This window comes from Herpailurus yagouaroundi, unplaced genomic scaffold, assembly GCF_014898765.1.
Source record: "Herpailurus yagouaroundi ecotype Mexico unplaced genomic scaffold, PumYag 159, whole genome shotgun sequence".
NCBI classification, from domain to species: domain Eukaryota; kingdom Metazoa; phylum Chordata; class Mammalia; order Carnivora; family Felidae; genus Herpailurus; species Herpailurus yagouaroundi.
Window position 1 is genome coordinate 10706679 of NW_024412400.1, and position 25632 is coordinate 10732310.

A 25632-nucleotide genomic window follows, 5' to 3' on the forward strand; every position below is an offset into this window, starting at 1 on the left:
GGAAGCCTGGCATCCAGCCCTGGGCTCCTGCCAGAAGTGAGTGCCTGCTGAATTTGAGAATGTGGGTGTGGGAGGCCTTGATTAAAAACAGAGGCAGCGTAATGCCAAAAAAGTGCCAGCCTGGGGAAGAAGAAATTAGTCTGGGATAAAATATGACAAAGCAAGTATACAAGAACCATTAAGGGATTGTAAGCATGTGTCGCTGATGGAAAACCACAGTTGTTAAGGATGTATGATCATCATATGGTACCCAGTGAGGAGTGGAGAAGGAAGTCTTGAGTGTTGGCCAAAGGCTGGTGCCCAATTAGAATACATAGAGCTGAGTGGGAGCAATAAAGCATGGTCAGCAACCTCTAACTCAGCAAACACAATTACCAGAGGGCCAGTTAACCGCTCTGTGCCTCATTTTCCTCATCTTTGCAAGGGGGATAATTAAACCTACCACACAGTGTTGATATGAGGATTAACTGAGCCGATTTGCGCCAAAACATTTAGAACAGCCTGGAACGTCTCTAGTAAACATTCACGAATGCTAGGTACTAAAAAGTTCTTTCAGGGGTTTGTTGGGAAAAATAAATGGGATGTTTGAGAAGTTCTTAGCACACAGTGGCTCTTAAACAGTGACTGTCGGGGCGCCTGGGTGGCTCAGTCGGTTGAGCGTCCGACTTCGGCTCAGGTCACGATCTCACGGTCCGGTCCGTGAGTTCGAGCCCCACATCAAGCTCTGTGCTGACAGCTCAGAGCCTGGAGCCTGTTTCAGATTCTGTGTCTCCTTCTCTCTCTGACCCTCCCCCATTCATGCTCTGTCTCTCTCTGTCTCAAAAATAAATAAACGTTAAAAAAAATTAAAAAAAAAACCTAAATAAACAGTGACTGTCCTAAGTGCAGTGTGCTGTCACCAGGTGATGAGAACAATGTTAAGGACAGCTTAGACACAGGCCCTGTCCTAAAGGAGAAGGAGCCTCAGACCCAGACACAAGTACTGTAAAGAATGAGATAAATGCCACCAGGGAGGTGCGATTTATAAGGAAGGTCCTTGGAAAGGCAGGTGAGGCATGGCTTTTGCAGGGGCAGTCATGGCCTTAGTGAGGACTCTGTGGGAGGCCGGATTTGAATATACAGAGAAGACAAAATGGGGGCTTCCAAGCAGAGGGAGCATGACAAAGGAAGGCCTCGGGGTGCAAAGGCCCAGGGCATATTTGGGACTAGGCGACTTGTCCGTTTTGGGCAAACCCCACATGTGTGTAAAGGGGCGTGGAGTGGGCATCAGATTCCAGGCCGAGAGAGTAGTTATTATGGACGGACAACGGGGAGCCAGTGAAGGTTACTGAGCAGAGAAGAGCCACAGGCAGGAATGGATTTCTGGAAAACTAATCCAATCACAGCATGCCGGAGATGGGGGAGGAGAGACTCAGGACTGGACTCGGCACCAGCCAGAGGAGACAGATGGGCGAGGAGGTGGCCTCCGATGCACCAGACTGCATGATGATATGGGGAGCAGGCCCCCCTCCAACCACCAGGTCCCCGCAGCTGGTGAGTTCCAACAGGAAACTCCCCTTGCTGGCTCTTGCTGGCCCGGTAGGGAGGTGGCTGCCTCAGATTCCTCAGCCTGCTGACAAAATGCTGGAAAGAAGCTGGCAATTCCATCTGTCCAAACACTTCCCCACGCGAAACCACAGATTAAAGGAAAGTATGCCAGGCCTCCCCGCTTCTGCAGGCCATTAGCTATCCCCTCTCCTGCTCTCTGACCCAGTTCTGGAGAACGGCCTCCCAGAGAGGACCTCTCCTGCCTGCCCTCTGGCTGTCTGTGCTTCTGGAGAGCAGAAAGCCTGCCCATGGTGAACCTCCCGCTTCAAACAGGCAAGAGTGTGGGGGGGGAGGGGGTGGGAGACACCTCACCCTTTCTTCCTCCCTCCTCTGGCTACCCTGTCCCCAGTTCAAAGGCACGGTTAGGGCGCCCTACGACCTGCGACCCCAGGTTCAGAAGGCAGGGGTCAGGCAGGCCCTCCTCAGGGGTCTGCATTCTCCTTTGATCTCTCACTTCTGAGTCATCTCAGAGCCAGGAGAAAACACAGACCTCCCTTCAGAAAGCCCTCCGCCCCCTTGGCCTTCACTTATTAAAAATAACCTCGGAAGGCTGAAACCCAGCCGCTCCCTGCGTTTCCCCTTCCTTACCCGACCCTGAGTCCTCTGTGCTGCCGCAAAAGCCACCTGGTGGTTAAGACAAAGAGGGCCTTTCAGTCTCCACCAAGAGGCCCTGCTCCTGTCCTTGTCTGGGTGCCTTTGGAGGAAGCAGAGAGGGTGTGTCCTAAACAAAGCCTCCCCTCCTGCACCTGCCAATGGGGAACTAGACCACTCGGATACATCCAACACAAACACACTGCCTTCCAAGGGCACTACTGGTGGCGGGGCATTTAGGATCTCAGGAAGGTGAGGCAAACCAACTTGAATCTAGCCATGGGCTCGAATGCTTCTTTCTAAATCCTGTTTCTGAAGGGAGTTTCTGGGCAGAAGTGAGAAACATGCAAAGCCAAAGAGAACAGCAATCACAGAAAGGAGAAAGAGAGACAAGGATTCAGAGAAACCCACATCAGACTATTAGTATGTGAATGTCTCAGAGGGATGGACTGAAAGTGGGTTGGGTCATGAGTAAGCTTAAGGATCAATTCTTTCTAGGCTATCAAAAACCCTCAACAAAATATCAGCATAGCAAATCCAACAATATATAAAAATGTGCAGGTGCACAACAAGTAACTAAAGTTTATTCCAGGAGGCATGGCGGGTTCAACATTGGAAAATCAATGTAGATACCGTATTAACAGACCAAAAGAAGAAAAACCAGGTATGTGTATCAGCTGATGCTGAAAAAGCACTTGACAAAATTCAATACCCATTCATGATAAAAATTTCCAGCAAACTAGGATAGCAGGGTAATTCCTTAACCTGATAAAGGGCATGTACGTAAAAATCTACAGCTAATCTAAGACTCAGTGGTGAGAGACTGTATGCTTTCCCCCTAAGGAACAAGGGAAGGTTATCATCTCTCACCAATCCTATTCAGCATATTTCTGGAAGCTGCAATAAGGTAAGAAAAAGAAATGAAAGACTGAAAAGGAAGAAATAAAACTTTTTTTAAAAGTATTTATTTGAGAGAGAGAGCGTGCGCGTGACCATGAGCGTGAGCAGGGAAGGGGCAGAGAGAGAGGGAAAGAGAATCCCAAGCAGGCTCTGTGCTAAGAGCCCCCAAGCAGGGCTCGAACCCCCAAACCAGGAGACCATGACCTGAGCCTAAATCAAGAGTTGGGAGCTGAACCAACTGAGCCACCCAGACACCCTGAAACTTTATTTGTAAACAACAGGGCTACCGGTGTAGAAAAAAATCTCCATAAAAAGATCTAAGAGCTAATCAATGAGTTTAGCATTATCAGAGGTTGCAAGCTCAATATACAAAAATCAATATATTAACAACAAACCATTGAAATCAAACGTTAAAAACACACAGGACTATTTACAGTAGCATCAAAAAAGAAAAAAGAAAATATTTATTAGGTAAAGATATAACTTTAGAATATGCTAAAAACTACAAAACACTGATAAAAGAGGGGCGCCTGGCTGGCTCAGTCAGTTGAGCATCCAACTTTGGCTCAGGTCATGATCTCACAGTGAGTTCAAGCCCTGTTGTCGGGCTCTGTGCTGACAGCTCAGAGCCTGGAGCCTGCTTTGGATTCTGAGTCTCCCTCTCTCTCTGCCCCTTCCCCACTCTACTCTGTCTCTGTCTCTCTCTCGAAAAGAAACATTAAATTTTTAAAAAAAAATACTGATCAAAGAAATCAGAGAAGACTTACATAAATGGAGAGGTATAACATGTTCATGGATTGGAAGGTGCAACATTACTGACATGCCAATTCTCCCCACGTTGATCTACAGACTCAACGAAATGCCAACCGAATCCCAGCAGGCTTCACAGGTACGTACTGATGAGCTTACATGGTAAGGCAAAGGGGTTACAAGGTGGGGAAAAGGACTGACTACAAAGGAATGGCACAGGGGCATCTGGGGGGATGATGGGACTGTCCTCTATCTCGCTGTGGTGATAGGGACATGACTGTGCACTTGTCAACACAGAGCTCTTCGAAACTTTCTGAAATTGGTTGTGGTGATGGCGGCACATATTCTGTGAATATACTAAAAACCACTGCACCTTTTATATGGATGGAGATGGTGTGGCCAGACCACACAGTGGGAGGCTGCTGGGGATGAGAAAAAAGTCAGAGGCCCCAGCCCTCACTATGCTTTGCAAAGACCTCACTGCGGCATTTCCACAGTGGTTTCTCAGAACTCTGACTTTTCTCTGCCCTGGAATCTTACTGATAACAGAAAAACCGTCCAGAAACGTCCCTGCTATAGGAATGACACAGCCCCCAACACTCACAGCTCACCCACGCCAGTGCCCAGGCGATTTTGGACTTGCCCGGTGATTCGCATTCTGACCCAGCACACATGTCCATATACATAACAACTAGAACAACAGGGATCTTGAACATTGTCCTCCTACTGCACAGGAGAGAAATTTGAGACCAAGAAAAGAAACGTGATTTACCTAGGGCTGCTCAGTTGATAGTGGCAAAGGCAAGGGCCAAGGCTATGCCCTTTCTTCATCACTTTGACACCTCTCTGTCGGGTCAAAAATACGAGCCTGGCACATATCACATGCTCTACACTGGATAGCTAAGTGCAAAATAAAACTTTTGCATACTCTGAATGGGGGTAAGTTCTCTCCACATGCTGACACTGACCTGTGCCAATATAACTTTCCTATCAAAAGGACCAGCACAGACTCCTAGAAATAAGATGGGGACAGGCAAAGGGGAAAAAGAGGATGAAGACCTTGTAGAAAATAGGACTATTATAAGTATGAAGAACAGATCCCATTGATTTCTGGGGAAAGGATTAAAGATCTCACTAGGACACCAAGAAGAGGTAGCAGAATAATAACTAACATTTCTTCAGAGCTCAAATACTTCATACAGGATCTGCACAGTAACCTGGGGACCAGGTAATACCATCATCCCCATTTTGTAGATGAGGAAACTGAGGCACAAAGAGGTTAGGTGACTTACCCAAGATCTCAATCCCACAGTGGGAATTTTACTAGCTGTGCGACCTGGGACAGCTACATAACCTTCCAGAACCTCAGATTTCCCATCTGGAAAGTGGAGATGACAAATAGTACCCCACTTAGAGGGTTATCTCATCTGAGGTAATACCAAAAAACAAACAAACAAACAAACAAACAAACAAAAAACAACAACAAAAAAAAACAACACTGAGCACAGCACCAGGTGCAAATTACATGCTCTATATATACTGAGGGGAAAAGAAAACCCTCATGTGGTCCATGGAACAATTCTATTAGGGTAAACCATCTGCGGGCCTTGTATCACTACATTCTTGGGTTATCATTGCTTCTTCCTTCACTGACTTTCCTGGAAAGAGTCTTTTTCTCCGCGTGAATTAGAAACTAAGTAGAAACCACTGCTTCCTGAGCCTCCCTTTTCTTCCCAGTGGAGAGGGTTCTTTCAGCCCTGCTTGGCCTGTATTTTTCTTCACCTCTCTCCCTGGCCCCAAGGAACAGAGATTGACATTGACTTACAGTGGACATCTGTTCAGGGGCAGATGGCCTGTGTGATTTGAATATTTATTGTCTCAGTAATTTGTACTTTACATCTTCCTAAAGTAAGAAGGTGGCCTTAGTAAGAAATGCCAAATACACAGGGAGGAGCAGAGATCTGCACCAGATAGGAACTGTGAACGCAGGGTTGAAGTACCATTACCAAGAGCAACAAGTAAGTACACACTTTCAAAGGCGATGCAAAGTTAAGAATAAAAACTGAACCAAGAAAGCTTAGGTTGGTCATTAGGATTGAGGGGGTGGAGAGAGCTCCCTGGAAATAAACTCTGAAATGTGTCCCCTGCACAAACTGGCAATTGTGGGGCAGACACTGAGGAGAGAAGAAAATAAATTATTACGTGTTACAGAATCCCATGCTACGACTTCTAACATATACTGTTAAATTATGACAGCAAGGTGAAAAGCATCAAAATAACAAGGGGCCCACATTATAATGGAGGGATCAGGATGACATCAGCTAAGCCCACTCATCAATCTTAGTACCATGAAAACAGAACTAACCAGACATCATGCACCTCCTGATGGAAATACACATCACCACCCATGATATGGCCTTGCAACAAACAAACAAATCTAAATCTGATGAACCTCTGTATCTAATAGACAGTTTGTAGAAAATACGGAGGACTGGAGAACTTGTTAACGACACCATAGGGATGCATTCAGACACATCTCCTCAGTAGGAATGAACCACAGGAATGAATGACTAGATTTTTATTCAAGTAATAAGTTGCAAGGAAAAAGAAGGAGGGGGAGGAATGCACAGATTCCTGGGTGGCTCAGTCAGTTAAGCATTAAAAAACATTAAAAAAAAAAAGAAACTTGAGAGACACATAAATGAAATAAAATGTGTAGTTTTTGTTTGTATCCTGATTTGAACAAACCAACTGTTTAAACACACACACACACACACACACACACACACACACACACACACACACCCCTTGTAATTTCAAGGAGAGAGAGAGAGAAAGAGAATAGAGAGAAAGCAGAACCTGTGATTATAATCACTTTGATTTCAGCCGCAAACCTCGTGTATACACTCAGGCAAGGACCGAACAGATCATGTGTGGAACCTGAGTAATGGTGGGGCCATGGGTCAATTCTGTTTTTTCATACCTTTTTTTAGATCTAACTATATTAACGTTGCTCTGAGCATATATAGGTAATAACATAAAACGTCAAAAATAAAATGCTAGATCTATAAAATATCTTCAAAGCAAGATGCAGGTAAAACATAAATTAACAGGCACATTGCACCATTAACTCCTCCGGCAGTTTCTAGGAGACAGAGGACAACGAGGGATTAGTTGTCAAAGCCTAACAGAACCACAACTAACTTACTTCTACGGCTGGCAGCATTTCCACATCCCAGCACTACCGAAAAGCCCATTTTGTGAACTGACCAGGAAGCTTTCAAATCCTCTGCCCTCTCTCTCAACTCTGGGCCTCTGCGAAGGCTGTTCCTTCCTCCAGCAACTCTCCCACCTTTTCCTCCTGCCTTGCCATTTCCCACGCTCAGGTCTCAGCCTGGAGGTTCCTCCCCTAGGAATGCCTGACTGCAGACAAGGGAGGCTCCCTGCCTGCGATCTGTGCAGACACTAACCAGACTTCGGATTCAAAGGTGCTCTTTCTTGCACATTTTTGCTTCCCTCTGGTCAGGGGAGTAACTTACCAATGCTGTCGGCCAGACCAGGGAGCAGTTACCGCGTGACAATGTGCCAAAGTCAAACCTCGCGGAAAGCGTGTCAGGCACGCGGAGCATCATTGCCAAAGTGGGAGTCAAAAGCCAGCGTATGAGCCCAGCGCCGATGGCTTTTACTTCTTTTACGGACTCTTCCAAGGAATGCTGCATTGCTCACACCCTTGATGATACAAAAGATGACAGGGTGTATAAAAGTACTTAAAAAAAAAAAATTCAGAAGAGGAGGACTCTGACTGTAAAGAAGTCGTAGGAATATCTTAGGCAATTTATTTTCCTTCCTCAAGTTTTGTTTTTATACAGTCCCAAGAGCATGTAAAATCTCAACGAAGTTTAAAAGAGCTCTTCTAACGAGCATACAATAAAAATTCTACGTAAGAGATCTGTGTCATCACGTAAGTAACATTTTTCTTTCTTAGCAGTGCCTATAACAACGGTGCCTTAGAAGTGACGAAGCACGACGCTTGTTCAAGGTCCACATTTTCTGCCGATGGGGGAGGGGCTGGCCTGCCTCGTTCATCGCCGTAGCCTCGGCCACTGGCAAAGGGCTGGGACGGAACAGGCGCTAAACATCTGCTGAGGTGACCTGAAGCAGGGCCTCTGCCAGGCAAAGGGGCCGTGACCAGAACCACACCAAGGGTTAGCACCTGAGCCATAAACAGACATCCCAAAGTGGGCCTGCCCTGTCCGGCCTTGGATTCCTTTCACCTTGAATCTGAAACAGTAGTGCCTCTGTTCTGGGCTTCCTGGTGTTAAATTGGGAGCCCTGTCCTGACAGCCTGACAAACTGAGACACTTCTCTCATCCTGTGGCTTGTCTCCGATTTGCTTTGGCATAGGAACCCGCTGTTTTGACTGTGTGGGTCCGTGGAAACCTGTCAACTCAAGTACGTCAAAACGAAAGGTGCTTTCACACTGGTGGCCAGGACAGCGGCTGTAACTTTACCAGAAACTCCAGGTGGGCATCCCAGCCTCTCCTTTCGAGGGTCCCACCCGCATCTTCCTCGGGAAGGAGAACCCCCCCCCCCCCGCAACACCTCCCTGCCTTTCTGGCCTGCAGGCCTGAAGTTAATGCCCCAGGCACCCCGATGCCTCCAGGCTTGGCAAAGGAGCCCTCCCACACCGGGCCCGCACCCCACCCCTCAGCAGGCACTTCCCCACGTAGCATCACATCTTCTGAGGAGGATCCAAGTCTCAAGCATCTCATCCAGGCTTTAAATGTTTATTTTTGAGAGAGAAAGAGAAAGAGACAGAGAGAGCGAGCAAGTGGGAGAGGGACAGGGCAGGGGGCAGGGGGGACAGAAGATCTGAAGTGCTGACAGCACAGAGCCCGAAATGGGGCTTGAACTCACCAACTGCGAGATCACGACCTGAGCCAGAGCCACATACTCAACCAACCCAGGCGCCCCGGTTGACTTTTTTAAAAGGAGTGTTATTACCAGGGGCTTTGTCCAGAAAATATGCTTTCGATCATTTAGAACAAAACAAAACAAAAACTTGTGAGTGCTTTCTATGCTCCAGGCACTGACGTAGGAGCAAGGCACCCTGAGGTGACCCAGACAGAAAGGTCACTGTCCTGCAGTTCAGATTCCGGTGAGAAGACCCACCATGCATGAGTAACGAAGTGAACAAGGGGATTTCGGCTCAAGAAGTGATGTGAAAGAAGTCAGAACTGGGCAACAGGACAGGGTGATGGGGTTAGGGTGGCGTTAGGGGGATGACTTCAGATGGGGCCTTTGGAGAAGACCTGTCAGAGGCAGGACAGGAAGTGGTCCAGCGGGGAAGCAGGCAGTCTCCACACATGGATGTTTCCTTATCTATAAAATATGAAAAACAGGGCCTTGGAGCCTCCACACAGAGCTGACAGAAAAGGCAAGAGTAGAGAATCCTGCCTCTTCAAAGCTTCAGACAGAAGTGACAAGTACCTCTTCTACTCTTATTCCTTTGGTGAGAACCCGTGGCACAGCCTGGCTGAAACAGAGACGGCGGGAAGCGTCTGGCCGCACAGCTGTCAACCAGGAACAACCCCACACTGTGAAAGAGGGAGCATGAGTTTTTGGTGAACTAAATATCCGTCATCGAGTGGAACCCTGTATGCAGTATCCAACTGCGTAACTACTGTGAATTCAGACGCTTGGCGCGAAATAGGAAAAACAATACTTAGATGATAGGTTGTCAGGAAGACTGAATGAGGCAATTCATGCCAAGTTCATAGAACTGGACTTGGTAGGTGATGGGTCTTCAATACATTTTAGCCATTGCCCCAAGGATGTGATATTTGAGGTAAGTCTGTATGTTTTCCTTCCTCCCTCCCTCCCTCCCTTCTTCCCTCCCTCCCTCCCTTCCTTCCTTCCCTCTCCCTCCCTTTTCTTTCTTTTCTCTTCTTTTTTCTTCCTTCCTTCCTTCCTCCCTTGCTTCCTTCCTTCACTAGGACATGCAGTCCAGCTCAACGTGAACTACTATTAACTTCAGATAGGAAGTTTGCAGAAGAGTCTTTTGTGAAAGCAAAAGCACTGAAATCAAGATAAGGTGTGCCATGGTCCAAATGTGTCTCCGTCTCCCTCTTCTGTGTCAACTACAACCACAAAATACTGCCCTCCGTACCAACTTTAATGTCCAAGGACGGGGTTGCTCTGTCCTGGACTCTAGAAATATCAAGGTCGTGAAAGACAAGAACGTATGTTCCAGACTGAAGGAGATTAAAGAGACAGGACAAATGAATATAACTCATGATCCAGGATGGGACCCTAGACCAGAAAAGGGACGTTAGTGGGACAACTGGCGAAATCTAAATAAGGCTGGTAGGTTAGATAATAGTCTGGTGTTGTTCATTTCCTGATTTAGGTAACTGTACTGAAGTGATGTAAGAGAAGGTCCTTCTTAGGAAATGCACACTGAAGAATGCTGGACAAAAAAGCATTATGCCTGCAACTTACTCTCAACTGATTCAAAGAAAAAATAATATGTACATAAATGGAAAATGATTAAACAAACATATTAAAAGGTTAACAGTTAAGAGGCGTTAAGCATCCGACTTCGGCTCAGGTCATGATCTTGCGGTTCGTGGGTTTGAGCCCCGCGTCGGGCTCTGTGCTGACAGAGTTTGGAGCCTGGAGTCTGCTTGGGGTTCTGTGTCTCCCTCTCTCTCTGCCCCTCCCCCGCTCACGCTCTGTCTCTCAAAAATAAATAAACATAAAAAAAAAAACCCAAAAACTTTGGGGTGCCTGGATGGCTCAGTCTGTTGAGTGACCGACTTCAGCTCAGGTCATGATCTCATGGTTTGTGAGTTCCAGCCCCGTGTCGGGCTCTGTGCTGACAGCTCAGAGCCTGACGCGGGGCTCGAACTCACGGACCGCGAGATCGTGACCTGGCTGAAGTCGGACGCTTAACCGACTGCGCCACCCAGGCGCCCCAAAAAATATATTTTTTAAAAGATTAACAGTTGAGAACCTGGGGGAAGGGTATATGGGGGGAGGGGTCTCTGTACTGCTCCTGCAAAGTTTCTATAAATCTGGAATTATTTATAAATAAAAAATTACAAAAGTATACACACACACACACACACACACATATATAATTTAGAGACTTAAATCATTGGGCACTTCTACAAACATTTTTAACAATATCAACTATTTCACAAGCAGATTAGGCAGGGCTAATTCAACTGCCTTAATACATATTTGGGGGGCTGCAATATCTTTAAAGATTCTACTAGAATGCTGTAAAATTTATTTGGCAATCTAATGGTTCGGGGAAACTGGGGACATGTCATTCAATGCCCACAGAAAGCCAGAAGCAGCTCTTATTTGGAATGTACTTTTCATCTTTTGTCTCTACTCCGCCATCTGAGAATGACTCTCTGATGTTCTCTTCATGTTTGCTCTGTCTTTAGGGTTCTGCTTTTCTCAGCAGAAATTCAAGGACTGCTTCTCTTTTTGAATAAGCTATTAAGGAAAAAGATGTACCAAAATAAAGAAGATTGAGATATAACTGTCATCCAGAACAGCAGACGATGGCCATCTCTTCTCTGAAACACTGTTCCTGCAAATGAGCCGTTGCTACTCAAAGGAGAAAATATTCAGTCTCTACGACCCACTATGTGGAGGATTTCTAGAATCTGACCAAAATGGAAAGTCTTGAATGGGTTGTATCAGTTTCCTGCAGTTGTAAAACACTACAATAAAGGTGGTGGCTTAGAATAACAGAAATTCCTTCTTTTACAAGTCTGTAAGTCAGAGGTCAAAATCAGTACCACTGGGCTTAAATTAAGGTGTTGGCAGGACTGCGCTCTCTCTGGTCACTTGAGGGAGAATCCATTCCTTGCTCCTTCCAGCCTCTGGCGGCTGCCCTGGTGTTCCTGGGCTCATGGCCACGTCACTGCAATCTCTGCCACATCTTCACATCACTGCTGGAGAAGGTCATCAAACAGATGTGACCACCAGCTGACCTGGGAGCTGGACCTGGGTCCTCAGAGGTCCTCACTGCCTCCCCCGTACCATCCTTGGAACTTGGGTTTTGCTTGCCTTTTGCACTCCCAGAGGCTACTCCGAGGACCGTCTTGAGATAGTGATGCAATGTTGAGAACACCTGCACAGTGTATGTGACTGAATGCAGTTAAGGCCTCTATGGAAACTTTTAAGATTTGGTGGGCATGCGCAAGAATCCATTCATCTTACTGCCGCCCAAGGCAAGCCTTGTATGTAAGTTCCCTTTGCTTATTAAATGTGCCACCTGGTTGGTCTCTCCCTGCCTTCCCCCTATGAGGGACTGGTTTCAGATTACACCTGGGAAGCACCAAGAAGGTTTCAAACCAACACTCACCATCACCTTCTCCTTGGTGGGTCTCTTTCAAAAACACCTGTCATTGGATTTAGAGACCTCCCAGGTAATTCACATCATCATTTCAAGACCCTTAACTACATCCAATAAAACCCTTTTTTCAAATAAGGCCACGTTCACAGGTTCCTGGGATTAGGATGTGGACATATATTTTGGGGGTCATCATTCAATTCACTACAACTGGAAAGCCATTTTTCATCCCTAAACCACACTAAGACAAGTGTATGTTGAAGCAGCGATCGCATCCCTAAATACGGGACTGATGTCACCGTAAGTGGTGAGAGTAAGCTTACAGCCAGCAAGGGGACCCCTATTAGACACAAGGGGTGCATATTGTGCTGCAGAGTTTCATTCTCTGCCTGAAGTGGAAGTCGGTAAACAGGACACACTGCTCAGTGACAGTGACACTTGACAAACCCTTGTAAAACCAATGTCACACTGTCAATACAAGGGTTAGTGGTGTCTCTTTTACCTTTTCCAAGTGAAACTCACAACCGTCTGTGTCAATAAGGCCTCACCTCAGAAATCAAATTTCTTTTCTCCAGGAAACTTTCTCTGTGGTTACATTCTTAAGTCCTTCCCAGGAGTTAAAACAGATACGGTCAGGTTATTCATACTACCATGACATTGCTTCTGAGTCCCTTGTAAAAGGTTACAGAAATAATTTTGCTCCGTTATTGATTTTATTTTCCATGCAGTACACGCTGATTTGCTTTCTTCTCCCCTTGTTTCAAGTGGGAGTTAAAAAATAATGACATGACTCTTTAAGTGGACAGCAAAAAGCAACATCAAAAGTCCTGGGTGGTCTGAAAGGCTGAGCAGCCTGGCAGAGATCCAACAGGACTGGGCAAGAATATTGATAAATCAGTTTTGCGGGTGGAAGGAGTCAGGTTTGTTAAGTCCCCAGACTGCATCCGCTTCGAGCCTCACCAGAGATCGGAAAGACGGAAGCAATTCCAATGTTCCTGAGGAACACAAGCGGGCACTCCATTGGTGCGCTGCTCAACAGCGCTACCTTTAACCAGGTCAATGCACCACTGCCCAGGTACTGCAGGGGGCGCTGCTGCTAACTCCTCCCACCTGCAAACCCTGTGCCAATGGTCTTGCCCTCTACAGCTACAGCTGTCTGGCTCAGAGGTCCCTGGGAGGTTACTCCCTTCCCTGGTCTGTGGCCAATGAGGGGTACAAAAGCCCAGCTCCAGTGCCTCCAAACAGGGGAATCTGTGATGCCCCTCACTTTCCAGAGGTCCCTGCAAGATCAGGCTGAGGCTTAGACTTCTAAAATCCACCTTTGTCTAGCTCCTTCTGCCTGTGCCTGCCTCCCAGACTGAGAAAACCATGTGCACAAGAACATCTCTAGCTCTACTTCTAGGGAAGCTGATTTCAACACCCCCCCCCCCCCACCATGATGGATACTGGGAAATTCTAAGAAAAATGCTGGTCACACAAGTTTTGTTCCCTAGACTTCCCTGGTTCTTAGTATCTTAAAGTTAAGTGGAACTCTGAACACCGAACACTAAGTAGAGTCTTCCTCAGTCAATGGATGTGGAAGATCCCTGAAACCCTGCGGAAGAAGATCACAAGGTGTGGTCTGCAAATCTGAGTTGCAGGACAGATGAAAAATTCCCAAGATGAGGCAACACTTGGTCCGGAAATTCTATTTTTAGGGATTTTTCCTTCTGATATTCTTGTACACATTCAAAACTACGTTATGTACAAGGGCATCCACCATAGCCCTGAGAGAACAAATCATGATAAATAACCTAAATGCTGTCAGTGGGGGACTCGTTTAATAAATTATGGTAAATCCACTCTCTGTAAGGCAATGCAGCTGTTAAGGAGAATGAGAACACCTTCTGAACGGATGTGGAATTATATCCAAGATGGAAAGTTAAGTAGTGAAAGTACAGACCAGTGTGTATAAGTATGTTCCCATCTGGGGTGAGAGGGGGCATACACACACGGAAGCACAAAATAATTCCCGAAAGATGCACGAGAAACTGGGATCACTGGTAGCCTCCAGGGAGGGAAAGTGGAAATTGGAGGACTTTTTGTTCTTTGAAAATCTTTTTTTTTAAATACAATTTATTGTCAAGTTGGCTAACACACAGAGTATACAGTGTACTTTAAAAATCTTGATCATGTTGTCTATTTTTTAAAAAGTAAACATAATTTGGGGTGCCTGGGTGGCTCAGTTGGTTAAGAGTCTGACTTTGGCTCGGGTCAGGATCTCATGGTTTGTGAGTTCAAGCCCCACATCTGTGCTGACCTGTCAGCACAGAGCCTGGAACCTGCTTCAGATTCTGTGTCTCCCTTGCTCTCTGCTCCCCGACCCCCAACTCGTGCTCTGTCTCTCTCTCTCTCAAAAATAAACATGAAAAAAATTTTAAAAAACCCATAAACATATTTTTAGCAATTACACAGCCATACTTTCTGTTTGGATCAGCGTTTTTATTTTTTAGAATGGCTCCGGCGGGCGGGGGCGTGGTGCCTGGGTGGCTTAGTCAATTAAATGTCCGGCTCTTGATCTTGGCTCAGGTCATGATCTCACGTTTCATGGGTTCGAGCCCCACAACGGGCCCTGCACTGATGGCGCGGAGCCTAGTCGGGATTCTGTCTCTCCTTCTCTCTGCCCCTCACCTGCTTGTGCTCTCTCTCTCTCTCTCAAAATAAATAAATTAATCTTAAAAAATCGTTCTGGGAGGGGACCCTGGAGGGGAACAGGATGGCTGGGAGATAGAGGCAGTTGTTACAAGCCTAGAGGCTGCAGAGAAGGACCCGCATGTTTCCTCACCTGTAAAATGGGAATACCGACACCTAGAAAGGCTGTAATGCCGGGTGAGTTCTTGCATACCAAGCATGCGGCACAATGCCCAGAGCAAGAGCTCAACAGGTTTACTCCACAGGAATTCAATGATGTAGGGCCACAGCCCATGTACGAATTACCCGGTTTATTATAAGAATGGCAACGCGGGGCGCCTGGGTGGCTCAGTCGGTTGGGCGACTGACTTCGGCTCAGGTCATGATCTCGCGGTCTGTGAGTTCGAGCCCCGCGTCGGGCTCTGTGCTGACAGCTTGGAGCCTGGATCCTGTTTCAGATTCTATGTCTCCCTCTCTCTGACCCTCCCCCGTTCATGCTCTATCTCTCTCTGTCTCAAAAATAAATAAACGTTAAATTAAAAAAAAAAAAAAAAAAAAAGAATGGCAACGCACCTTCTGCCTTCTGCACTGCTGCCGCCCCATCTTTCCTTGCCAAGGAACGGCCACAAGAGTGCCAGATCTGATGCCGGATACATGGGCTTCGGTGGGTGCAAGAGTATGTACCGCTGTGTAACAAATGACCACAAACTAAGTAGCTTAAAAGAACACTTAGGCTCCCAGGCGAGAGTCCTCTGCTCTAGGTCTCAAAAGGCTGCAGCCATGATGTCGGCCAGGCTGGAGTTTTATCTGAGGCCTGGGGTCCTCTTCCGAGGTCACATGATTGTTGGCGGATTTTAATTCCCTGCTGAAACAGAGGTCTTTGGTTTTTTGTTTTTCTGGCCGTCTGCTGAGGGCTGCTCTTAGATTCCAGACACAGCCCGTAGGTGCTGGGCAGGTGGCCCTCTGCCAGGCTCTCGCCCAACTCCCTCAGCAGCGTTTACTTCCCAGGGCCAGCAGGAGAATCTCCCTTTTTGGGAAGGACCCAGTACCTCCTTTAAGGACTTTCACATGATTAAGTCATGATTAAGCCTACCTGGAGATGATCTCCTTTTGATTAACTTGGAATCAACTGATTTAGGACATTAATTACATCTGCAACATCCATTCACCTAGGCATCTGACATGACATAACCATGGGAATAACATCCATCACCTTTGCTATACTGTCTTGGTTAGCAGCAAGTCACAGGGCCATCCCACGCTCAAGAGGAAGGAATTACACAAGGTTGTGACTCACTAGGGGGTCACCCTATGGCACGTCTGCCACAGTGGGCTAGCCTGGGGGGTCTGCTCACTCCACATGGAGAGGTGGCACACCACCATAGAAAGGCTAGTCCTTGGCCTTACCCGGGTTCGAATGCTGGCTCCAGAATTTAATGGGTATTTTCAACGTTGGGCAAGTTACAAAACCTCTCAGCCTCCGTTCAACCAAAAAAAATGGAAGATAAGTAATACAGAGCCACTAACAGGGTTAAAAGCAAAGGGAAACTGCCTGTAGAATTGCCTGACACAGTAGAGCAGATACTCGCACCTTAGTTCCCCTCTGTTCCCAACCCTTCCAGGAGGAACTTGTGACTTAACAAACGAGAGTAGTAAACGATGGATTCCTCTTAAGCCTTCCAGCAGCCCTGTGGGTAACATGTGAATATGCTTTCTAAAATACTATACACACACTGTCCAATACCCCAGTGAGGGGTTTTCCCTTGTCTGGCCGATTTCATCTCTGGCAAAGGGTGAAACCGTCTCTAAGTACCCGCTGTTGCTTCTCACAGCACCTCCTTTCAGATCGGCCACAGCCTGCCCACCAGCGAGAAGCCAAATGGATAAATTCTGATACAACCAAACAAAGGACTCGGATGCAGGTATCACATCTCTTTCAAACAGATTTAATGTCGAAGGAAAATACTCATGGTGTATTGACATTGAAAAAGAAAGGACCCCAAATTGTCCTTTGATGAGCTCAAGATCTGGACTCAAAACTGCCTAGTTCCAAAACCCAGCTTCACTCTTTACGGCTATGACTTTGGGCAAGGTACCTAACTTCCCCGTGCCTCAGTTTCCTCATCTATAGAATGCAGATAATGACAGGACCTACTTATCATGGGGATGAAATGAGGTAACACATGTAGAACATCTAGCCTCGTGGCTGCTACCTAAGGAAGTCAATGAGTGATAAATGCTATTTATTATTATTATTATTATTATTATTATTATTAAAGTACCACTTTTATCATTGGGGAGGAAAAGTTAAAAAAAGACTTCCTCAGGGGAGCCTGGGTGGCTCAGTCCGTTAAGCATCCAGCTTCAGCTCAGGTCATGATCTGATGGTTCATGAGTTTGAGCCCTGCATCAGGCTCTGCACTGACAGTGTGGAGTCTGTTTGAGACTCTCTCTCTGCCCCTCCCCCGCTCGTGTTCTTCCCCCCCCCAAAATAAATAAACTTTTAAAAAAAAGGCTTCTTCATAAACAATTACTAGCATTGCTGCTGAATAAAGAAAACCTATGAGGAAAAGTGAGTAAATACACATTGAGGTCACACGATAGTAGTTCTCCGTACTTTCCAGAAGGTTCCAATTTACTCTGTACCTGAAAGCATTTAATTAATTACTCTTTTTCCTGCCTTCCCATCCCCTTCTGAAGGAACTGCGTTTTCTCGATCTTTAAAAATTTGGATGATACCGCTCTTTCACAGCAATCCTTTCTGTGGGTAATATGTGGAAACCACGTTACAGAAAATTTCTCCTCCTCTATCAATCCACCTATCCTTCTAGCTATCTAAAGAAGGAAATAAAACAAAAAAAAAGAGTGTGGCCGCTCCAGGAAAAGGAAGGGTCATTTCATCATCACTGCTGATTAAAACACAAGCCAGCTGAACTCCGTTTTCTGCAGAGGCTAAGTAGCTCCTCTGTTCCTGATTTCCACCAGGGAGCTGGGGTGGGCCGCCGTGGTGGGGAGAGATTCCTTCCCGTCCTCCTTTCCTCCAGGAAGCCCCTGGGGCTGCTGAAGCACCGGCAGCCAGGACCTGGCTCTGGGCCAGGCCACCGATGCCAGGAGTTGCCGAGGCCCCAGCGAGGAACGCCAGAGAGTGAGCAGCCGGCGAGGGCGACGCTGAGCCAAACTGGTGACAAAGACGGCGAGCATGTGGCAGGCGGCGGGTCAGAGGGAGGCTCCCGTGGGCAGCACGCCTGGGCCAGCGCGGGGAAGGCAGATGGCAGGGGGAGGAAACAGATGGGTGTCCAGTGGCGCTGGGCAGGAAGCCTGAGAATGGGGGGCGGGGGCTGGGAGGAAGGGAGCAGAGAAGCCCTTCCCTGACACATCGATGTAACTAAATACGCCGACCCACACAGGGAGTCCCCCACGTGAGGCCCCGGATTGCCGTGGAGGGTCTGGAATGCCCACTGTGACGCCCGGAAACCTGGGTGACTCCCGCGGGACCGCACGCACGCACCCACTCATGCTCCCCAGTGGCCTTCATCAGCACCGTCTCCTTTGGCCGCCGGTTCCCAATCGGGGGGCAGGTGGTTTTTAGGGGGCTCTGGAGGGGAATTCTTGCCAGTAGTTAAGAAATCTACATACTCTGCAGCCTGAATAAATAGGTGTGGTAAGATCATTCTTCAAATTTACGCGCATGCTGGTCCCATTACTTAAATACAAGTGCATTTAAAAGCACTACAGAATCGGGGCGCCTGGGTGGCTCAGTCGGCTGAGCGTCCGACTTCGGCTCAGGTCATGATCTCGCGGTCCGTGAGTTCAAGCCCCGCGTGGGGCTCTGTGCTGACAGCTGGGAGCCTGGAGCCTGCTTCGGATTCTGTGTCTCCCTCTCTCTCTGCCCCTCCCCCGTTCATGCTCTGTCTCTCTCTGTCTCAAAAATAAATAAAAAAAAATTTAAAAGCACTACAGAATCTTCTAGCCCATCGATGTCATTGTTCCCTTTCCAAACCATCAGACACCAAAAATACCATCACAACTTAAAATATTACCATCACATTCGGCTCCTGGAAATTTCTGGATGATAAAGGGACATCCAATAATTTCTAGATATTAAAATGTTCAGATAATTGTTTAATGTCACCATGCTCTGAAGGGCAAGAAGCACTTCATTTCCTCTCTGTAAAAGGTCACTGCCATTTATCCTGAGGGAGAATTTACAGATTTGTACACCAGGATGTCTCTACAAGGAAGTTCACCACAGACTTTTCCTACATCGACGGAATCGGGAGTTTTTTAAGCCACAAAAAGGGGGAGGGGGCTGGTCACACAGACAATAGCACACCTATGACTGACTACAACAATGCTGTTAAAAACCAAATCGCACAGGGCACCTGGATGGCTCAGTCCATTAACTTCAGCTGAGGTCATGACCTCACGGTTCGTGAGTTCGAGCCCCGTGTGGGGCTCTGTGCTGACAGCTCAGAGCCTGGAGCCTGCTTCAGATTCTGTGTGTGTGTGTGTGTGTGTGTGTGTGTGTGTGCATCTCTCTGCCCCTCCCCCACTTGCTCTCTCAAAAATAAACATAAAACAACAACAACAACAAATTGCAGGCAATCATTAAGTGACACGAGAAAGCATTCATCACATTTATGCAAAACAAATTTTTACAAAATAGGTACAGATCATCCTAATTTTCTAAACAAAAAAAATAGAACAACCTCAAATTGTACACGTCTACTATGAAACCGCATAAAATTTCTCTTAAAACGCTAATCTTGGAAAACAGAGTCTACTACTTTCTTTTTTGTGTTTCCCCCAATTTAATGAGCAAGCATTACTTGTGCCATTGGGAATAAACCCCATAACTTGTTATGTTTTATCGTAGTTTCCTGTTCTTGGATCAGGTTTGGGTTGGGAGTGAAAGAATCTTGGCAGTGAGGTCCCTTGCTGCCTTTAACCCTCCGGCTTCCAGGAAGTAGGACATGAGTGTGCAGACTGCATTTGGGACCCAAATCTGGTGCTCTCCCCTGCTACACAGACCTAAAGCAGAACAAAGAGGGGTGGATCGTTCTGGGTTATGCTGGGTCATTCTCCACACATAAGTCTATTCACGGCTATACCAGAGGCTGAGCTCCCCCGCAGTCCAATTCTATTTGGTAACTGGGCTGTGAATTTCCAGAATGAAGTCCACAGTTGCCCCAGCCTGCTAGAGGGTATTTAGAATGCTCTCTCATGCCAGAAAACTTAGTGTGCTCTCCCCAGATTCACACACCCACTCAGCTTCCACCCAGCCTGCGTAGTAGGCTCCTTTAATCTTATTTCAGATAAAACATCTCTTTAGGATACTAAATATTCGCAATGCCCTCATGACTATCCTGAAATGAGTAAAATGTACACATAAAATGATCCTAATCCTTGACAACCAAAAAGGAGTTTCCATCAAGTTCCAAAATAACCTCTAGGGGGCAGTACAGCCCTGGTTTGAAACCCACTTCAACAGCGATCGCGACGTGATGCCTCCCTGATATTCTTAGATTAAGGATCGTAGGATGATCTGGCAGGCCTTGCATATTTCTCGTCTCACGCAAACCACTTCCACCTTTGTTCCCTCCCCTCCAACCACAGCAGTACTCCTTTCTCTAGACTCAGAGTCATGGTCTGTGCTTTTCCTTCTTCTGGTAATGCCGTTCCCTCATCCTTCAAATACCCCTTCCTTCGAGAAGCCCCTCCTTATCTCCCAGACAGGTCAGACTCCTGGTTAATTCTCTTTGATACTGAGTGCCTCTTTTTCAGAGCTTTTGTCCCAGTTTATGGTTATAGATTTATAATCATTTTATTAATGTTTATTTTCCTATTTGAGTATTAGGAGGCGGACAGGGGCTGATCTGCCTTATTTATTTGCTCTTCTTTCCACAGTATTCTAGCATACGATAGGTGCTCAAATATTTGCTGAGTAAATAACTGGAACTTCTGGAAGACATTTAAGTTTCCATCTTTGCTGCTTGTGAAACCACATTCTGATCCTCCTTCCATATGGTTCTGCAAATGTCACAGTCCTTGATTCCCTGCACAGGCAGAAAGTTGTCTAGTTAACTGCTGTATTCCGCACGCCTCACATGAGAACACAGCAGATTTCTAATAAAAGAGATGACACCTCTTTCTAGATGTCAGGGGTACAGAGGTTAATAACTGCCCAAGGACTGACTCACATCCTGCTGTATTTTCTTCCGTTCCACCACCCCCAACATATCCCTTGTCTCCAACTTAAACATGCTGAATAAAGGCAGTAGAGAGGGAATAGGGTGCTCCTGACCTCACAAACCCATACTCCTCTCTCCAGATTCAACTCAAATGTAACCTTCATCTTCAAGCCTCCCCCCTTCCTTCCTAACTGTAGGCAACCATCAGAGCTTTTACCTCCCAACCAGTCAGTTCTGGGACTTGTCTGTCACCTCAATGAAACCACAGACTTTCTTGAGGGCAAGGGCTTTGTCACAGCCTCCTGCTTCTGCAGAAATGAATATGAACTCTTAAATATATGCGGAACAAATGAACTGATGAGGAACGTTGGCGAGGTCACATACAGGAGCACCTGGACCCCTTCAGCGTAGGGCCCCTGCCCGCCCCCCCACAAGGCTCTTCAGCTCAGATTCTGTGAGGTCGGCAGGTGGACGCTCCTTCCTGTAGTAGTGGATACGGGGAGACACCAGGGGGATTTCCTATAGCCGTGGCCCTCCCACACCCAGTGGCTTCATGCAGAGTACCCCGCTCCAAACTCTCCCTGGATCTATTTCTTTTTAACAGCTTTCCTGAGACTCAATCCACACATTTGAGGTGTACGATTCAATGGTTTTCAGTATACTCACAGGCCTGTGCAACCATCACCATAATCCGTTTTAGAACGTTCTCACCAACCCAAAAAGAAACCACCTACCTCTCAGCAGCCGCTTCCCAAAGCTCCCAAACTCCCCAGCTCTAAACCACTAATCTATTTTCCGTCTCTATCAATTTGCCTGTTCTGGACATCCCATGTTAAGCGGAATCATATAATATGCGGTCTTTTGTGTCTGGCTTCGTCCACTTAGCATGTTTTCAAGGGTCATCCATGTTGTTCGTTCCTTTTCCTGCTAGTATTCCATCCTATGAATAGACCACGGTTTTTTTCATCCCTTCATCAGCTTACGGACATTTGGGTTGTTTTCACTTTCTGGCTATTATCAAGAATGCTGCTATGAACCTCTCCGTACAAGTTTGTGGGTGGACGTGTGTCTTTACTTCTCTTGAGTATATACCCTGGAGCAGAAATGTTGGATCACGTGGCACTTCCGTGTTTAATAGTCCGAGGAGCTGCCAGACTGTTTGCCAAAGTGTCTGCACCATTTTACATTCCCACCAGCCAACTGGCAACGTAGGAGGGTTCTGATTTCTTCACATCCTCCACGTCATACTTATTAGTATGGTGGCTTATTAGCATGTCTTTTTTCTTGTTGCCATCAGACTGGGTGTGAAGTGGTATTTCACTGTGGCATCGATTTCCCCAGATCTATTAACAAGCAATAACTGTGCGGGGTCTTTGGGAACATGAGGTTAGTCAGGCCTGGGTTGGCCCCACCTCTGCCGCTGACAGCTGTGTGACCTTTACTAGTTTAACCTTTCAGTCAGTTTCCTCTTTGTCAAAACATGGTACTTCGCTGGATTCTTAAAAACAGTTAATGACACATACATGGTATATAGTGTAGAATCCCTAGTGCATTATTAAGTAGTAGGACCCAAAAAATATAGCTATTAACAACAACAAAGAAAGACAGTTCTCTAGGGCCGAAAACTGTGACGGTCTCTAGTCTAAAGAGGAAGACCAAAGAAAGTCAACTATCGCGGCCACGGGATTATAAAGAGTCACGCAAGCGACGTGTCAGGTACCAACATTCACTGAGAACTCGCTTTTCTCCTATTTTCTCTCCTCAGGTTCTGGTAGTGGTGGAGATTCGAAGCAAGATTCAAGGCAAGGAAAGCAAGTTGTTCTCAAAGACAACAGCCTTTTCAATGGTTTCTTAAAGTAGTATGTGGACAGGTCTGTTGAGCAGACCATGAGGAAAACACTTTACGGGAAGTGTAGGACATAAAGGTCAGCCTACTCAGGATGCAAGTGAGACACCAAGAGTCAAAATCAGAGACCCATGGATACAGTGTCCAAATGTGGCACCACCTCAGCTGCCATCTGCCCTTCCCCCGGTGTTGTTAACTCTTGACTCTGCACGCGTGTTCCAGCAAAGAAGACAAGAGAACATCAGATGTCTACACAGGCACCCCAGAAGAGAGAAAGAGGAGGAGAATGGGGAAGAGTGAGACAAGAGGCCCAGCTAGACAACCCTAAATAGTCTCTCTATTGTAACAGGACCACTCTGCAAGGGCAAGTTTACTTTCAAGGGGTCTGTTCAAACCAGCCTGCAATCACCGGGGATCTCCAGGGGAGGAAGAAAGCATAAGAATCCAGCGAAGAAGGTTTTAAAAGAGGCAGAGAAGCATCTCTCCAAGTCTTTGTTCTCTTCTGTGGAACAACAGGCCCGATGACTGTCACCTGCCACCTGGCATAAGGGCCACAGGCAAGAGCCTTGTTGAGGAGCTTACAATGAAACAGAACTTTCTCTTCTCCACAGACATTATGCCCCAAACTCATGGACCAACATGGAGCCTTCTTAATCCCATTACCTTTGTCCATCAAACTCGTGGACCAGATGAAGGGTTTGATCCCAATTTTTGTCCACTGAACTCATTATTGATTCATGGTATCTCTTCCAGTGCCGCATTAGGGTCTGTCTCACCCTACCCACCTTTTAAGAATCAAGAGGTAGGCTGGTCCCCTCTATTTAGCTGATTAGAGGTCTTAACGTGAGCCAAAACATGTCTTGCTCAAAATCAACACTGCTCAGAACAATTTGTTGTTGTTATTAGTAGTAGCTAATACTTCCTAATTTGGGGTCCATCTAGGCACCTTTCTTAGAGAAAAGGGAACTTAGTCCCCCTCCCTTCAGATCTGGCCCGAGCAGGAAATGACAGCCCTCTGTACACACACCAGAATACCAGTGGTATGGATTCAAGGGCAGCTCTCACTCTGTGTCCAGCCCCACCTTAGCAGACGCCAGCTTCAGGATGCATAACCTTGTTCCTATTCCCACATCCCTTCGTCCACATCCCTGTTCAAAACTACCCTCCCCCCCCCCAACTCTTGCTGCAAACATTACGAGTGGAGTCACAAACAGCCCAACCTAGTTTCAAAACATATTAAACAAATGGGAAAGGTGTTTAAGATGAAATTTTGTTTAAAGAAGAAATGGGAAAAAAGAAAAGAGTGGGGAACAAGAGAACAGACCAGACAATATCAACTTTGGTGGAAGGTTCCTGTCACTGCACTGGTCATACTCAGACCTCAGAACCTCCAGCCTGCCTACCTATCTCCACAGGTGACTCTGGCTCCCCCAGTGAGTTACAGTAATACCCCCGCCCCACCCCCACAGTTTTGCTTTCTGTGAGTTAGGTTACCCACAGCCAACCATAGTCCTGAAGCAGATGGCCCTCTGCTCTGCTGATTAATCAGAAGATCAACAGCAGCCTAATGCGATGTCACGATGCCTACATCATTCATCTAGCTTGATCTCATCGGGCAGGCATTTCAATCATGTCACATCATCACAAAAAGGGTGATTACAGGACAGTAAGGCATTTCGAGAGAGACCACATTCACATACTTTTTTATTACAGTATATTGCTATAATTGTTCTATTTCACTACTAGTCATTGTTATTAACCTCCTACTATGCCTAATTGATACATTAAACTTTATCATAAGTATGTATATATAGGGGGAAAAAACAGGAAAGACAGGGTTGGATACTTCCTACAGTTAGTAGGGAGACTAGTGCGCAGGCTCCACAGAAAGGACGTTCCCCATTGATCCTCCGCCTTCCGGCAGACCCCCTAGCCATGGAGGCTCCCTTGAACTTGAGAGGTCAGGGGTCCAGAACAGTTGCCCGGAGGGTCCCAATTCCTCTTGCCTACCATGGAACTGAGAACTTCGGACCTCCACCTCTCTGTGAAACTGCGCCCTGAGCAGTGGAGCCCTGTGCCCTGCGGTGGGAGGAAGAGGAGGCCTCCAGGGGGAGAAGGTCGGGTCGCGCCGCCTCAGCGCGCCGCCTGGGCCACTCTTCCACCCCCGGCTCGGGTGCGAAGCGGCGCGGCCCAGAGAAGAGGAAGGAAGACGAAAAGCAACTTTTGCCTGGGGTTTCTGTCGGAAAGCGGGTCGGGGCCCGCAGAGGGGTGGGTGGAAAAACTCGGGACCTTTGGAGATACGGGTCCGCGGGAGCAACGGTGGCGCCGGGGCTGAGTTCCAGGGCCCGCGCAGCGCAAGCAACTTCCCGAAGCCCTCCCCGAACTTGCCGGTGGCGGCGCAGTCCCCCGCCCCGCCCGCGGCGCGATGCTCCGGCGGGCCCCGCCCGGCTCCCGCCGCCCGGCGCGCCACCTCCCGGGTCCCCTTCCCGCCCGGCCTCTCCAGGAGCCCCCGGCCCCGCGCCCCGGGCCTCTCTTACCATCTGCGCCACTTTCAGCAGGGCCCCATAAGTGCGGGGGTAGACGGGGTCCAGCGGCCCCTCCGAGGGCCTCGCGCCGGGCTGCCCGGCGCCGGCCCCGGCCCCGCCACCGCTGCTGCACGTGGTGCGGACGAGCCCGGCTCCCTGCGACCCCGCGCCGCCCCTACCCGCCGGCAGCCTCCCCTG

At 47.4% G+C, this 25632-nt stretch overlaps 1 protein-coding gene across 1 annotated transcript in view; it reads right to left on the reverse strand.

Moving 5' to 3' along the window:
* Positions 1–25632, reverse strand: part of CMTM7 (CKLF like MARVEL transmembrane domain containing 7) — a 51833-nt gene that overhangs the window by 23866 nt on the left and 2335 nt on the right. The window contains exon 2 of the mRNA XM_040481107.1: positions 25447–25629. Coding sequence (XP_040337041.1) covers positions 25447–25629 — 183 coding nt within the window. The remainder of the gene's footprint in view (positions 1–25446; positions 25630–25632) is intronic.